Source organism: Hippocampus zosterae, chromosome 9 (assembly GCF_025434085.1).
Source record: "Hippocampus zosterae strain Florida chromosome 9, ASM2543408v3, whole genome shotgun sequence".
Taxonomy (NCBI): Eukaryota; Metazoa; Chordata; class Actinopteri; order Syngnathiformes; family Syngnathidae; genus Hippocampus; species Hippocampus zosterae.
Genome location: NC_067459.1, coordinates 20800720 through 20817075, shown reverse-complemented (window position 1 = coordinate 20817075; position 16356 = coordinate 20800720). Strand labels below are relative to the sequence as shown.

The 16356-nt window shown below is 44.4% G+C and overlaps 1 protein-coding gene across 1 annotated transcript in view; it reads left to right on the top strand.

The window, feature by feature from the left end:
* The window catches only part of kiaa1328 (KIAA1328 ortholog), a 17197-nt gene extending 841 nt beyond the window's left edge, over positions 1-16356 (top strand). The window contains exons 2-11 of the mRNA XM_052076729.1: positions 300-556; positions 637-737; positions 907-1022; positions 5124-5254; positions 5959-6314; positions 6440-6658; positions 7470-7559; positions 7667-7746; positions 8381-8480; positions 15189-16356. Of these exons, the coding sequence (XP_051932689.1) occupies positions 300-556; positions 637-737; positions 907-1022; positions 5124-5254; positions 5959-6314; positions 6440-6658; positions 7470-7559; positions 7667-7746; positions 8381-8480; positions 15189-15420 (1682 nt within the window). The 3' untranslated portion in view covers positions 15421-16356. The remainder of the gene's footprint in view (positions 1-299; positions 557-636; positions 738-906; positions 1023-5123; positions 5255-5958; positions 6315-6439; positions 6659-7469; positions 7560-7666; positions 7747-8380; positions 8481-15188) is intronic.

The following is a 16356-nucleotide window of genomic DNA, read 5'->3' as shown; positions in this document are numbered from 1 at the left end:
TTACTGCTTGCTGTTGTCGCACAGGGAACAGATTTGGGAGTCAAGTTGACAAGAGAAACTCAACTAGTCGTGACATTTTAGTCACAGCTAGAACTGTGCGGTTATACTCAAAAGACTAATCTGGATTGTTTTGATCCACATTGTAAGCATGATCATTAGCCACAATGACTGAGCATTTCAAGCAGCAGTGTTTTTATTGCACCACTCTGCAACAAAACAGGTTTTAGTGGAAAACTTAAATACATTTATACATTTTTATTGTAAATGCTATGATATGAAATGTTTTTCTCCAATCGCAGGAGGAGACAAAGTGGTCCCTTGTAAACGAAGCGGTATAAGTACCTCAATTAAAAAAAACGCCAAGATGCAAGCCCAACACATCGCTGACTACAAGATCGACGCACCATTAAGGAGAGGCGGCACGACCCAAAGCTTTGTACAAAATGATCAATGTAGCTCTGACGTTAAGGAAAATGCGTCTGCCTTTGCCTTTGCTTCTGTAACCACTGAGAACGGCCTTGTTCCAATGCTAGATCCGATACCACCTGTTTCACAAGTAAGGCTTTTGTCATTATTTTTGTCCTATTTGTAATTACTACGGGTGAACCGAATGTGATAGTGACCTATGTTTCCTAGATCATATTTGGAAGTAGCAGTGCACAGAGCCAAGTCGGTTTGAAAGACCTCTGTCCTGAGGACAAACGACGCATTGCAAACCTGATTGAAGAGCTAGCCAGGTAGTTTGCTGTATGGGACTGATCCCGCTGTGTGTTTAAGTTACAAGGAAATTTAAGTATTAATCCATCATGCCCTTTGCTTTCTCGCAAAAGCAAATTTCCTCTTTATTTTCCTCCCATTTCATTTCAATATTGAAAACTGTATTGTCTCCTTTTTTTTCCCCCCTAGGGTGAGTGAGGAGAAGGAAGAGTCGGTGAAGCGCCTCAAAGATGAACACGATAATTTTGAAAGCAAAATCCAACAACTCGAGCAACAGAACATGCTTATAGCACATGAAAGAGAAAGTATCCTTTCAGATATTATTGACAAAATACCAGTGTCGTAAATCTGAATCCTCCACATCCTCTTTTGCCAAAATAATTCACAAATAGCATATAATGCCTTAATTGAGGCAATTTTCTTGATTTTAATTTTAATTCTCTTTGTTTTATGTTTAGTTTGACAGTAAACTTCAAGGGCGAGTGCAATTAAACTGAAGCCCCCCCCAATTGTTCACGATTTGCCAAACTTCTGCTTCTTGTGAAGTGAGTCGAGGAGAGTTCACCGCCATCATACGGCCCTCGTATATCAAAACTGCGCTCGCAAGTTAAAGCAAAAGCTTGCGCAAATGTCGGGTTGTATCTTGAAAAACTCTCGTAAGTCAAGTCACTTGCATCTCAAGTGCATTCGAGCACTGCAATTGATATGTTGTCACCGTTACGGTTCTCTTCAGGACAGGTCATTCTGACCTTGAAACAATCTCTCCATATCATCTTTGATGTCGGAAAAAAATGTCTCTCTGTCCCAGTTAGCACCCGTTTCTTAAATCCTACAGATGTACTGAGGTGACTGATTTGTACAGTTTGTGACTACAACATTCGGTGCATGTAGACCAAAGCTCAAGAGAATTAGTATTTTCTTTCTCTTTATATATTTATGACAACTAAAAGTTTGTCTCCTTGTCGAATGAGATTGCGCCAGTGCAACTAATCAAGCGTTGGTGGCTGCGTCAGTCTATGCGACGCGTGACTGTGTCGGAGGAAGTCAACAGGGGGCACTGTTGTCCAGAGTAAGGCTTTGTTACAGCCTTGTGCAAATCTTGAATTCCTAGACAGACAACTGGGGAGATTCATTTCAATTTTTTTTTTTGACGCCTGCCACAGTTGTCTTTTGTAAACGCTCGCAGCTTATTTGCTTTTGTGCACAAAATCAATTTCACGGTTGGAGCAATGGCCCAAACTCGAAAGCATCTATTAAGTTTGGTATTTACTAAGAAGACTTTGGTGTGTTTTTTCAATATGTTTTTGTAACCTTTACTTTGCACGTTGGGTGTCATTTCCTTGCCGCGCAACGAAAGCCGCAATATTCTTTATTCACTAATTTGAGGCTAACGACGTTTATTATTTCTTACGCTCTCTGCTGTCTTCCTTAAAATTCCGCTCAGGTTCACACACAGTTGAGGTTAAATTGCTGCAAAATATGAAGAGTAATTGACCCTGCTGGTAAATTGTATGATTGGAAATGGAAGTGCATTAAATCAGGATGGCACAGCTCAATTAAATGTGCTCAGGCTTGCAAACTTGGCATTTACACCAAAGTTCCAAACTCCATTAAAAGGTATTTGAGAGAGAAAAATGTTAGGTTCCTAGCACCTCGGGGGGCAGGAGAGGAGGGGTGGGGGGGGTGTAACGTCGTCTTTTAAAAGAAGTGTGGGCACGAGTCATGAACGCACTTCTCGGGGATAAGGTTCTGGCACTTTGCAGAAAGGTTAAGGAGACACCAAAGGCAAACACGCTGAATGAGAGGCTTGTCAAATCTAATTCCATTACGCCTTAGCTTATCTTATCTAACCAAGGTTCAGGGTTGACAGGGTGTAAGAAATGTTGCGCTATACTTTCGCTCTAAGCCATCAAGGATGAGAGAGGGAAAGCGCAACCTTGATATTTGGGTGTTCGCTTGACATTTCGAAGTGAAATGAATTTGTTCCAGAAAGGCGCGATGATGGTTTTTGTACATTAAAGCACGTTGTTATGTGCGGAGGTCATCGCGGCGATCGTGCCCAACAAAGCATAGCAGGGGGGGGCGGGCACAACTCGAGGAAAGACAGACGGCGCGGAGAGATGGGCAGATGCCACTCGGCTTAGTGATCACCAGAAGAAAGAAAAGTGTTGATTGGGTTCTTTCACTTACGATGTACGAGGGGCAGTCAAAAAGTAATGAGCCTAATTGACTTTGTCAATCTCATATTTCTTGCTACTTTTTGCTTATTTTATTAAAATGTTTTGCCCGTGACCCCCATTTTCTTAAGGTTCGGCGCCGTTTCCAACTTACCCTTATGCAAGCTGTCATTCGCCATCCTTGCTGGCTGACATCCACATTTCGAGTTCTTAATCCCCACCCCCTTTTTTTGTCCCTACGCTCCTCTTCAGACTCAATCTGTTTGATTTTGCCTGCTTAAGTAGGCTTTGGAATTTTCTCTCCCCCTCCTGTGCAAATTTCTTCCTCCTCCAAGTGGATTTCATAATTTCATCTGGGCCTCAACCTGACAGGGCAGTGAATCATTTTGACAGGCCTCTTCAACCCAAGCCCTTGATTTTGAGTATTTTGGGAGCAAGGGGGAGGTGCAAGTCATTGTTGGCAATTTGCAACTGCCTGTTGAGTACTGTACTTGGCCCTTGGATGAGGTCCAAAGATGTGTAGAAAGCCTGTTTTTTTTTTTAAAACATTTTTTTTTGTCGCATCTGGCACAGAAGTGGAATCTCGTTAGCATTGCTCTTCTTGGCTCAGATTCCTGAGAGTGCTTGTTGTCCAGGGCCCGCGTGTCTGCCCCCCCAGTCACCATATTAGCATGCGTTACCTTCACGTACAGCGAGATGATTCTGTGGGGTCAGCAAAACATTCTTTGTTGTGCACCGTCTGACGACCCGATGTACTGTTTTGTGCATTTATGTCACGGCGAACAATTTGTTGGCAAGTGTAAGAAATCACAGGAAATTCTCTTTTCATTCTAATGTTTTGACATGTGAACAGCATGCGTTTTGCGCCGCACGACAACACTCCATCTCGGCCCGTGGCGAGTGCGTAGCTGCGGATGCATAATCAGTATCTCCCCTGCAAGACCCTTTCCGTATTCATGCTGCATAAATAGACCTCCCAGCAACGGTTTACATGATGTGATGTCCTTGTGATGTCCTTTCATCCAGCGAGACTTTCGCAGACACTATCAGTGCTGGGGGGGCGGCGGTGGAGTCGTCTTTGGCGTCTTAGATGGAAGCTTCAATCAATGTGTTTCCTCACATTTCTCAATGTTTATGGAAGCCGCTGCCTCGCATTTGTCTTGTGTCTGGTCCTCAATTCAAAGTTGTCCAGCCGCTCTTTTCCTTTGCCTCTGTTTCATTTCCTCAGCCTGATTGAGGTCCTCGAACAAGCAAAGCGTTTCCTTATGGAGTGCTCTGCCAACTATTTCCCCAATACGACTCTACTTTGAACTTTGATTTCCTCTTAATATCTGGTCTTCTTTTTTTTTTTTTTTTTAAACGGATGCTGAAAAACTCATCAGCTGGGGTAGCAGGGCCACCATCATAAAAATATATGGCCTGGAGGAAACACACTTTATGGTCAGCTTGGGTGGGAGTGTGTGTGTGTGTGTGTGCCTGAGTTGCTTTTATTGTGGCGCTTGTGTGAGAGTGTTAGTGTAGGTGGGGAAAATTACGCTCTCGTGCCTCGGTGTGTTTTGCGTGCCTCCTAGAAAGTCAAGAGCAAGACGGAATTTGATTATTGAATATGTATGAGTTTGTCTGTGTGTCTCACACTCATTATCTTTGTATGTGCTGGTGTGGTGCCGATGGTGCTACTGTCATTAGTGGGCTCCTGGGGCGCAGCAGTAGTTCCGCTCCAGATTAGTTTTCTCGTATCTGCCAAGTCTCTGTCTGGCAGCGAGCCGGCGATGGCGCAGCCCAGCTCAGCTCAGCGCAGCATGGATTGAACCAGATGGTGAAAATTCTGTGCTAGAACACAAACTTTGATTTTCTGGCCCCTTTTAAAAAATCTTTTTTTTTTTTTTTTTGTGCTTTCCCGGTCAACCATGTAACTGTAGCGGGAGAGCGTATTTTTTATTTTTTGGTAGCCACTGTCAGACTTCTTCCCTCAAAGAGAAGCTCCTCCCCCCACAAAATTGACTGATCTGCATCAAGTGACCTTTTAAAGCAGACGTCTTTAAAAGCAACACCGCCGTGACGGTTAAACAGACTTTTTATGATGGCGTTCTTATTATTTCACGAGGACCGTAAAAGCCCCATGTTAGTTTTCGACCCCGTACCTAAGCTTAAAGTCTCATCCCAGCAAAGGGGGGACTCAAGGTTATGTTTGCTCGGACTATGACTTTCCCTTAACTGCTCGTGCTTCAGGTCTTCAGCGGCAGTACAGAGAGTGTCAGGAGCTTCTTGGGCTCTACCAACAATACCTTACTCAGCAACAAACGAAGCTCAACCAGTCCATCGCTGAGCTTAGCCAGGCGCAAGCGCAATCTCACTACAAGGTACGTGGAGACTCGCTGCGCTGCCAAAGGCTTCAATGAGACCTCGCGCAACAGCTCGTTTATGGCTTAGCGCCAAAATAATGCATATCAATTGACTGTAGAAGCCCCCCCACCCGAGTCACTTGGTTCGATATGATTACACCACGGTAAAACTCTCTCAAGGTCACACTTGAGAAAGGAAGACACTTTTCAGCCTAAGCATCTGGAGATAGAATAGATGACATGGCCAACCTCATTGTCCCACTGTGGCTCTGAATAATGGCTGTTTGCCTGCTCCCTGACCCTGAGCAAATGAGTCACTCTTTCCCTTCCCCTAGTCAACTATAAGATGGGCTTTTCCTCCTTATGTTTATCTCATAATGTTGCCTGACCTTGGTTTACCTGCCAGTAATGCTCAGTGGAAAATTGGCCTCTTCATCTTGCCGCCTCTGTCGGGTCTAAACAGGATATGGTAAGCGTAATGGTACGCCTCACGCCATTGTAATTATGCGCGCGGGGAGCGTTTTTACCCGCACTTCTGCGCAAATCGAATGAAGGGTTCATCATTCAACGCTGACAAGTTTCACTTATGGCCAGCTCTATATTACCCTGTATGGCTTATAAAACTAAAACAGCCTTGTCTGTGGGCTGAAACACTGCATGACTTTTTTTTTTTTTTTAAGAAGTTGGTCAAAACACTTTCATTATTTTTCTTGTGTGTCCAGTTGCTGAGCAGCGAAGAAGCCATTAGTGAAACTACTAGCCAAGCTAATGGCCTACTGTTTGATGGCTCATACCTCAGTCTTGCCGCTACTCAAACACATCACCCTCAAGCGCGCAGGAGAAGTAGCGCAAGAAGTGGACCCTTGCCGGCTGTCAATATTCCTACGCCCGCTTCCTATTTTAGCCAAAACTGTCCGGCTGGCGCCGGTGAGCAAATCAATGGGCATCACATTCAGACGGGAGAATTCGGTTTGCAGCACAATCAGGGGCCTTTCCAAGATGGCGGCTACGGCGCCCAGCAACGTCGAACAAATGTCGATTCCCTTGAGAGAAGCTACGAGAGCACCTTTAGCCAAAGGTACGGTTGTTCTGAAACTGTATACCCGCACTTTGTTTCAAATTTTACAGATTTCCGGAGACGCTTCATTTGGAAAAACATCAAAGATCTGTTCTCAAAAAAGTAACGCGCAGTTTTACATACAGGCCCCATGGCGAGAATGACTTTGCCGCTGGGAAGAAGGAACCTTCGACAATGCCTCAACTTAGTTGCGGGGACTGGGAGGAGAAGCGGCACCAGCTGCTGCTGCAGAAGATGCAGCTGGAGCTGGAGCGAGAGAAGCTGCAGACACGTCTGGCTGATCAGGAGGAGCGGCTCAGCAGACAGAATCAGCAGCTGTGCCAGTCACGTCTTGACTGCAAAAGGTTGGTTCCAAAAACCGACAAAAAATACAAATTCCTCAAAGTGTCAGAGTACACCGTTGCGAAATGTTGATATAGTTTGGTGCCCACCCCCCCTCCTCCCCACACGCTCCCAAAACTGCTTCTTAGGTACATTGGCAGTCCAAAAAAAATGAAAGAATCGATATTAAAATGAAGGGCGGCCCGGTAGTCCAGTGGTTAGCACGTCGGCTTCACAGTGCAGAGGTACTGGGTTCGATTCCAGCTCCGGCCTCCCTGTGTGGAGTTTGTATGTTCTCCCCGGGCCTGCGTGGGTTTTCTCCGGGTGCTCCGGTTTCCTCCCACATTCCAAAAATATGCGTGGCAGGCTGATTGAACACTCTAAATTGTCCCTAGGTGTGAGTGTGAGCTTGGATGGTTGTTCGTCTATGTGTGCCCTGCGATTGGCTGGCAACCGATTCAGGGTGTCCCCCGCTTACTGCCCGGAGACGGCTGGGATGGGCTCCAGCACCCCCCGCGACCCTAGTGAGGATCAAGCGGTACGGAAGATGAATGAATGAATGATATTAAATGATGAACAGCTCTGGTATGATTAGGAACGGGTGAGTATCAGGCTGATAGTGGCCTTATTTATAGGTATCGAGTAGAGTGGAGGCTTCTGATACCAGCCATCGATACGTAAGACAAAAAAGAAATCATTTGACATTGAATAAATCCTCCTTGGCGGTAGTTGGTATTAGTGTCGATCCGGAAAAGAAAAGTGTTATCAAACATCTGGAGTCACAACATATAATGATCAATTCGTCATTTCTATTTATTCTCATGTTCATGTTAGGTTTCAAGAAGCGTGCCAATCTAAACTCAGCAGCTCATTTGCGAACAATGGAACGTCACAGTCCCCTCGCGGCCAAGATTTTCCGACCAGGTAAACCAATAGCTCAATAAGTCTTTCACAGAATTAAATTCCGGAGTCCTGTTTATGAAATTTGCCGATACTGTCTGATGTCTTTTGTTTGTGTGTGTGTCTGACAGAACGACTCCTCCTGCACAACAAAGCGTGCATGACAACTGTTCACAAACTGCCCCGCTGGACAAAAATCTTCAATTTTGCGGTGAGTTGCCATTTTTTTCTCCAATTTAAAAAAACGTCATCTTGATACTTTTCGCATAGAAATCATTTAGGGAAAGGGTCAGTACAAGTCAAACTTGGAAGGTGACTGAGCAAATCTGGCCGTTACGTTTTTTTAAGGGATAATCAGATGAACAAATGGGCGGCACTGCTGCCAAATAGTAATTGACATAGCGCTAGCTTGACAAGCGGCCAGCTATTTTGTGTCAAGGCCAGTCAGGAAAAGGGTGAAAACATCCGTGCCATCAACAAGAGCTTTCAGCTCATATTTGCTCTTCTGTTAATGAAACGTTTTTCGTTGGTTTCGATAAAATTTCTGCTGTGTCACAGTCGTCTCCCATTGTTTCGGAAGTTAGAATCAATTTTACTCTCCCGTCATCAGTGACGTAAAGCCGAAAGCCACCCGTACCTATTTCCTGTATCTCATCGTAGAAACACAAACTTGTCGGTTGAGCCTTGCCAAGAGTTATTGGTATAACATCTCTGAATGTTAATTTATCTTCGAGGTGAGCCCCCTCAGGTGTGTCGTTGTCAGTCTTCTTGTCCATGCCAATACCCACTGCGTTACGTTCGCTGGCTTCCCAGCACCTTTATCAAGCTGTTACATTTCTCAACAGATGCTACAGTGCAATCAACAAAGGACACAGCCACATCCCCTGTCAAGTTCCCTGCAAGCCCTGCGGAGCTCACCGCGGGGCCTGTGACGTCTGAAAATCGGTAACCTTTCGGCAGGACCATACAGTTTGCACACCCAGAAAAATGAACAACAGATGCAGAAAGAACCGTAAAATTGACCCCCCCGCACCCCAAGGCTTTGTGCATGATGTCTGGTATTGATGTTACTGTGGCTAGTACGGCTTCCTCCCACAGAGATTTCCGACTAGTCAAGTGGTTAGCACGTCGGCTTCACAGTGCAGAGGTACCGGGTTCGATTCCAGCTCTGGCCTCCCTGAGTGGAGTTTGCATGCTCTCCCCGGTCCTGCGTGGGTTTTCTCCGGGTGCTCCGGTTTCCTCCCACATTCCAAAAACATGCGTGGCAGGCTGATTGGACGCTCTAAATTGTCCCTAGGTGTGAGTGTGGGCGTGGATGGTTGTTCGTCTCCGTGTGCCCTGCGATTGGCTGGCAACCGATTCAGGGTGTCCCCCGCCTACTGCCCGGAGACGGCTGGGATGGGCTCCAGCACCCCCCGGCGACCCTAGTGAGGATCAAGCGGTTCGGAGGATGGATGGATGGATGGCTGATTAATTAAGACATTTATAATGTAACTGCTGTAACTGTTCAGGGTACACAAAGGTAAAAACAAGTGATAAACATCGGTCAATTTTGGCTGTGAAAGGCCCTAGTGTGTTGTTGTACAGAAAAGACTTGTATCGCATTTAAAACCGAGTTTTGCCGATTTTCAGTTTTCCGGGGTAAATTATGACACGTCTTAGTTCAGCTAACTTTTCGGCTGTGAGATGCTAAATGAAGCTTTTACTGGGCTAGCTAGCACGGCGGCCAGCCTGTCAGGAGACATGCTGCGTTCCATTAGTCCGCCTGGCAGGGACCTTGCAGCAGGTGTAATTGAACAGACTTCTGGATGCACACACACACACACACACACACTACCCTCCCTCCTTTCTCTGCAACAGTAATGAGACAGAGAAAGTGAGCGGCAGCGACGTTCAAAGCAAGTTTGAATGGAGGTTGCTGGCGAGCGTTGCACCAAACGAAAATGCCAGCCGCAAATTTGAAGCAGGTGTGATATTGATCCAATTGAAAAATGTGTGATCGGTCTCATTCTCAAGGATATTGAGGGCAGCTGCCATTCACACAAGCAACTTCACCAAAAGTTGGAAAACCTTTTTTTTTCCCTTTGAATTCATGCATAACTAAAATATATCTTCATCGAGCCTATTATGTATGAGAATGATGAAAACAGTACTGGTAATGTTTTTTTTTTTTGACATAGCACGTGTAGATTTTCTCTCCCAAAAAATAACATTAATGAGCGTGCTAGGTGTGAAGAGATACACGAGCTGCTGTATATGCGGTTCTTCGAGACAAACGAGGAGAGCGTCATCACAACTCACAAAAAGTCTTCGTACCCTTCCAAGGACGTACAGTCGACTTCTGGGCCTTTCTGAGACTTTCCAGTCTCTGTCGCTCTCTTGCGACACAATGACATGACACACTGTGACACTCAAAGCTCAGCGGGCCATATCCCTCTGAGAACATCCTGTTTGAAGCCTCGCGCTGCCGAGGCACCCGTGATCATTTGTTTGGTGTCGTCCTGGTCTCATGATATTGAAACGTGAACAGCATGAAGAAGAGGACAAAAAAATAAAATAGCTGTGATGACATCAATGTGTGATCATTGCCGTCATGTTATTGCAACTTGCAGCACGATCCTCAATTGTTAGGACACCGCACGGTGTTTGACAATTCATTTTGCGTGAAGGTACTTTACATGGCAACAACGTGACCCTCTTGGCCATCTGATCTTAAAGCATTCGGTCTCGATGTGCAAATTGCCAAACAAAGCTCGAGTTAACATGAAGTGACCTTATTAATCCTTTCATGAATCCTGTGCCAGTTAGTAATGAGACAGTTCCATCTCATTTCCATCTTGCCCGCCATGACACGCACAATATTGATTGGTTGAGAAATTGACATGCGGGATATACGCTTTGGCCGTTACAGTCCCCCCCCCCTCCTATCTTACTGTTTGGACTGCAAATGAATTAAGGGCACCAGGGTGAGACGGCTATCTTTAATGAAAGGGTGGTGCAGTGAGAGTTACAAGCGAGGAGGCATGCAGAGCAACGTGAACATATTTCAAACTAAATTGGATAGAAAGAATTAATCCGTTTTTTTTTTGGTACTTACAATATGGAAGTGTTGGGTGATATGTCCACAGGTTGTTAGTATGTCTGGCGCACAATTCAAAGGTTCTCCCGGTGCTGTTGTGGGTTTTCTCCTTGTACTGCAGCTTCCTCCCAAATTGCCCCAAAAAAACCCCACTTCTTCGTTTCTTTCATAAATTTAAATAACCCAGAGAATTGAATGTGGGTGTGAATGCTTGTTTGTGTACTTGCCCTGCAGTTTTGGAGGTTGCAGTAAAATATTATGTTTCGGCGCTCACTCAACTCAACTCAACTGTATTGATAGAGCGCCATTGCCAGCCTGAGTCACAGAATAAAAATGACTTTTGAGATGAGTTTTAAAGATGGACAACGAAGGGGCTTGACTAATGTTTAGTAGGAGATTATTCCCAAGAGAGAGACTGGCAAAGGAAAAGGCTTGATGCCCTCTGAGCCTTAGCCTAGTCCTCGGTACCTCTAATGGCGTCTGCTCCGCAGACCCGAGGTGGAGGAGCTCAGAGAGGCAATGTGGGCGAAACCATTTCAAGATTTTTAAACTAATCTTAAAAATAATCTCAAGAGGAACTTTAAAACGTACAGGGAGCCAGTGAAGGGACGCCAGAGTAGGAGATGTGTGATCCCTCTCATGAGTACCAGTCTAGAGGCAAGCAGCCGCATTTGGACCCAACTGCAGCCATTTGGTGGAGGATTGGCTGACACAAAAATCGAGTACATTGCGGTGATCCAGCCAACATGTGACAAAGGAGGCAATTACTGCTTCAAAGTGCTGTTGAGAAAGCTAGCGTTAGCTAACTGCGTAAGAAAGAAGCAGGATTTACGAATGGCACCAAAAAAGTGGCCTCAATGAGAAAGCGTATTTTTTTTGCTCAGCGGACTATAGATATGACAGTCATCCGCAGTAGCAGTGAAAGGAAATAACCATGCTTACTTAAAATGGAACCCAAAAGGAGTGGCAACAATGAAAACAGCAGTGGCCGCAGAATTGAACCCTGCGTCACACCATACAACAGTGAGGCAGTGCGGGACTCAGAACACCCAAGGCTGACGTAAAAAGTTCTGTCAGACAAATTGCGTTGTAAACCACCCAAGGGCGCCAGCACTCATGCCCACCCGGTGCTGCAAACAAGCCAATAGAATACTGTCATCCAGCATATCAAAGCTGCAGTAAAATCCAATAAAACCAGACACACATAGTGTCATTTCTCAGGAGGATGTCATTAAAAACTCATAACAGGGCAATATAACGCATATACTCATCATCATTTAAGCGAACTACAGGTGCGAGGGGACCCTAAAGACTAGCCACCCTCTGATGACGTGCTGGACATGCTTTGGAGACGTTGCTGGTGGCGAGCCGGTGTCATGCATTTGGATTTTTAACAGTTCGAATTGACATAACATGGCTAGAAAGAAGTTAACCAGCATTAAAAAAATTACTCTTCCTTTGTTGGAGTATGACAGACGGGTAGCTCAGAGGTAGTCCTACTAATTGCGGCACACTTTGCAGTCAACGTTCTGTTCTTCCATTATTGATATAATCGTTTAGCCAAATTGCACTGAGCAAGCAGGACAGACACGTGCTGTTTTCTGACGACATTGACTGACAGAACATCTGCTCTTGCCCATGCTGATTTCTTTTATTTATTTCCCACCCCCCCCAAGAACGCAAGCCGCAGTGACAGATTTTCTGAAAGTCCCTCGGGGTGTATTAATATCTGGCTGCACCTCAAAAGTGGAAAGCCACAAAATCTCCAGTACACAGTTGAAGTCCTCGGAATCTCTATTGGCATTCTTTTCTGCCTTATGCCAGCCCTTGGCCCCACCCGCCCCACACGCCCCCGCACCTCTCTGACCAAACTGTACCCCCCTACCCTGACCCCCCCCCCCCCCGCCTTGTTATAGATTGTGACCGCCGTTAAGTGATGCATTATTCATTACCAGCATGTCGTTTGTTGATGGATGGCTGTTTGAGAGCCCTGTCCGTTAAATAAATCAACAAATAAAAATGCAAATTCTCACATTTCGTGAGACGGAACCGAGCCAAAGTCCCTCCCCCATGTTCCCTTCGCTGCCTTCCTCTGTATCCACAAAGCTGCATTTGCTTGCCATCTCTCTCTCTCTCTGCCAGTCACTCACTTTTGCTCACTCTCTCCTGCGCCTGTTGACAGGCATGAAACCAAATGAGGAAAACACATTCACTTCCTTGAGGGTAATGTCTCTCGCTGTTCTGTGTGTGTGTGTGTGTGTGTGTGTGTGTGTGTGTGTGTGTGTGTGTGTGTGTGTGTGTGTGTGTGTGTGTGTGTGTGTGTGTGTTTTTTGGTAATGTATTCATTTTTCCGTTTACCCTCCCACAGCTGACTTGACCCTCATAAGCTTTCTCCATTGTCACTCAAAACATGTTCACAATTTAGTTCAATATTCATAATATAACTTATTAATAATATATATATATATATATATATATATATATATATATATATATATATATATATATATATATATATATATATATATATATATATAATCTCAACTTTAGTTTGGTTGTTGTTGAAATAAAATCACTTAGACGACACATCTACTTAAAAAAAATCCATCTGGATCCAGATGATTTTTTTTTCCTTCTTGCAACCACTTGAGCAACTCAAATTGAGACAATATAACAGCTTATAAAAAAACGACCATGTATAGTAAGGCATATTTTGACAAAATTTTTAGCCGAAAAAAAACGACCATGTATAGTGAGGCGTTGTTAGCCGAAAAAAAACGACCATGTATAGTAAGGCGTTTTTAGCCGAAAAAAACGACCATGTATAGTAAGGCGTTTTTAGTCGAAAAAAAACGAGCATGTGTAGTAAGGCGTTTTAGCCGAAAAAAACGACCATGTATAGTAAGGTGTTTTTAGCTGAAAAAAGCGACCATGTACAGTAAGGCGTTTTTGGACGAAAAAAAACCCGACCATGTACAGTAAGGCGTTTTTGGACGAAAAAAACCCCGACCGTGTATAGTAAGGCATTTTTGGATGAAAATGTTCGCCGAAAAAAACGACCATGTATAGTAAGGCGTTTTTGGACGAAAAAAAACCGACAATGTATAGTAAGGCATTTTTGGACGAAAATGTTCGCCGAAAAAACCGACCATGTATAGTAAGGCATTTTTGGACGAAAATGTTCGCCGAAAAAAACGACCATGTATATAGTAAGGCGTTTTTGGACGAAAAAACCCCCACGATGTATAGTAAGGCCTTTTTGGACGAAAAAAAAAGACCATGTATAGTAAGGTGTTTTTAGCCGCAAAAAACGACCATGCGATAGTAAGGCATTTTTAGCTGAAAAAAACGACCATGAATGAAAATTTTTTTCGGCTAAAAAGTTCATCCAAAAACGCCTTACTATACATGGTGGGGGGTTTCGGCTAAAAGTTTCGTTCAAAAACGCCTTACTATACATGGTCGTTTTTTTCAGCAAAAAATTTCGGCCAAACACTTCTTACTATTCATGGTCGTTTTTTTTCGGCTAAAAATGCCTTACTATACATGGTCGTTTTTTTCAGCTAAAAGGGCCTTACTATACACTCCTGGGACGTGTTCGGCCCACATGCATTATGCCAGTGCTGGGCCAGCTTCATGCCGAATCAGGGCCAGATGCCTTTGCTGACTGGGAAGTGTTTATTTTACTTGTTGCTTTTGTGGACTGCTGCTGGATGAAAAACCAAAAGCGACAAGCGAAGTGCGCGGTTGACGTGGCCATTTTGTCCACGGATGAATGCAAATGAAATGACAATTTAAAAAAAGTTTTTTTGTGGGGAAGGTACTCAATGATCCCCGGCGTGGCGTTTGGCGATGCCAGATCCAGCGCTTGCCAAATGCGGTCCTCTCCTCGGGGAGCTGTGCGTCGCGCTGCATGGGATGCAAATGGATGCGGCTTTAAACGAGCAGAGAATTATGTTAGTAACTTCAGCGTAGCATGCGTTGAAGAATTGATGTTTTTTATTTGGAACGGTTGTCCTTCCAGTGTGTGTACGTTGAATAATTTATCAAGCCAGACAGACTGAGGGATTGAATCTCTATTAGCCTAATCTTTGTTTTGCTTTATTTATTTCACTGCGCATTCCCTCATTTCTATTCCGGGTGAGAAGGCGGCGTGTTCTCCTGCTCTTTGTCCGTCTCATACCTACAAGAAATGGTGCACTTGTATGCTTTTGGCTTGTGAAAGCCGCTCGGTGGAGATCGCTCCGTCATTCAGCAAGCAGTATCGTCATGTGTTTTTATAGTCATGTCGTAGAAGTTGGCGATATGTCAGCTCCCTCTCATCATGTGTAAGGAAGCCATTTGCATTTCGGGGGCCGGCACCTCCAGCTTGCTTGCATTTTGCCGAAGCTTGAGTTTATGTCGTTTCATAGTCTGGCATTGTGCTTGTTTCCTGTTGTTAGGGCAATGATGCCACACTGCACTGGAATCTGTCAGGCTCTGTTTTGAATCAAGCTGTGCCCCGCTGAAAGAAAGTACTGTACTGTAAATCAAATAATGGTAACATTCTTCTTTTTTTTTTTTAAATCCCCCAGCTTGGACTTCTCTGTTGTCGAGTTACTGGATAAGTTGAGTCCCATTGCAGCGCATGAGCAATGCAAGGCATCCTCCCGGAGGCTCAAATCATCGCAGCGTGGTCCAAACCTCACGACACCCAAACCAATCTGCAGAAGTCTGCGTACCCCCGTGGTGGTGCCTTATCGTCTGAATTGCCTGCAGGACTTGGAAGAAAGCCAAATATTGGAGGATATTTTTTTTATTTGCTGACAAGAACAAGCGAAACATGCAACGTGTTACTTGCTTAATGTCGACTGTGCTGTCTTAACTTGATTATTATTATTTTATTCCAATTCAAGATCGGTGTGCTTTTGAGGGAAATCATGTCATGCGCTTTGTATTTTCAATTCAAATAAATTGTCATTTATTGGGTACCTTTTCTTGATTTCTTTGAAATTTTGCCTCTGTAGGGGATAAGTTGGTTTCCCGTCAAACTACACATCAAATGAAGAGAATAACTTTGGACAGAGTCACTTATAGTTGTCAGTTTCCGTGTTTCCTCATCACTGCCCCCTGGTGGCCAAGCCACGTGCACCAGGTGGAGTCACAATTAATGCATAAATGATATTCATGCTTTCCGCTCTCACTTTGTCACTAAATTTCTACAACGTAAACGTTGTAGTGTTTTCCTAATGACTACATTTTGAAAACATTTGGGGTGGGGAGGAACAAATAAAACTCTCATCTCAAAGCACCGCTGTCGATTCAGGCTGGAACAGTCTCCTTCGATGAACTGTGGAATATTTGTAAATTAGCCCACAAACACAGGCAGTCTTTGGGGCAGCTGTTTTTCCCGTGTGGTTAACGCAAATCATGACGCCAGACGGGAGATTTTATTCTAGACTGTGCTTTATTATTGGCCTAAGCGGAGACGCATCATTCATTTTAAAATTACAAAAAAGGAGTTAAGGGAACAAGAAATTGGTGCAGTCTTTTTCTTGAGAGTCGGAGGCAGGAGCCTAAAGCGCATCGGCCTATCAGAAGCTGAGATCTTCAAGAACCTGGCAAAGCGGAATTATGCAACATTCATTCCCCCCCTCCATCCATATGTGCTGAAATTGCGAAATACATCTCCATAGTTACTTTTAAACCACATGATGCCTCTCCAGTCACTGTAAAAAAACAATTAAAATAAAAAAATAAATT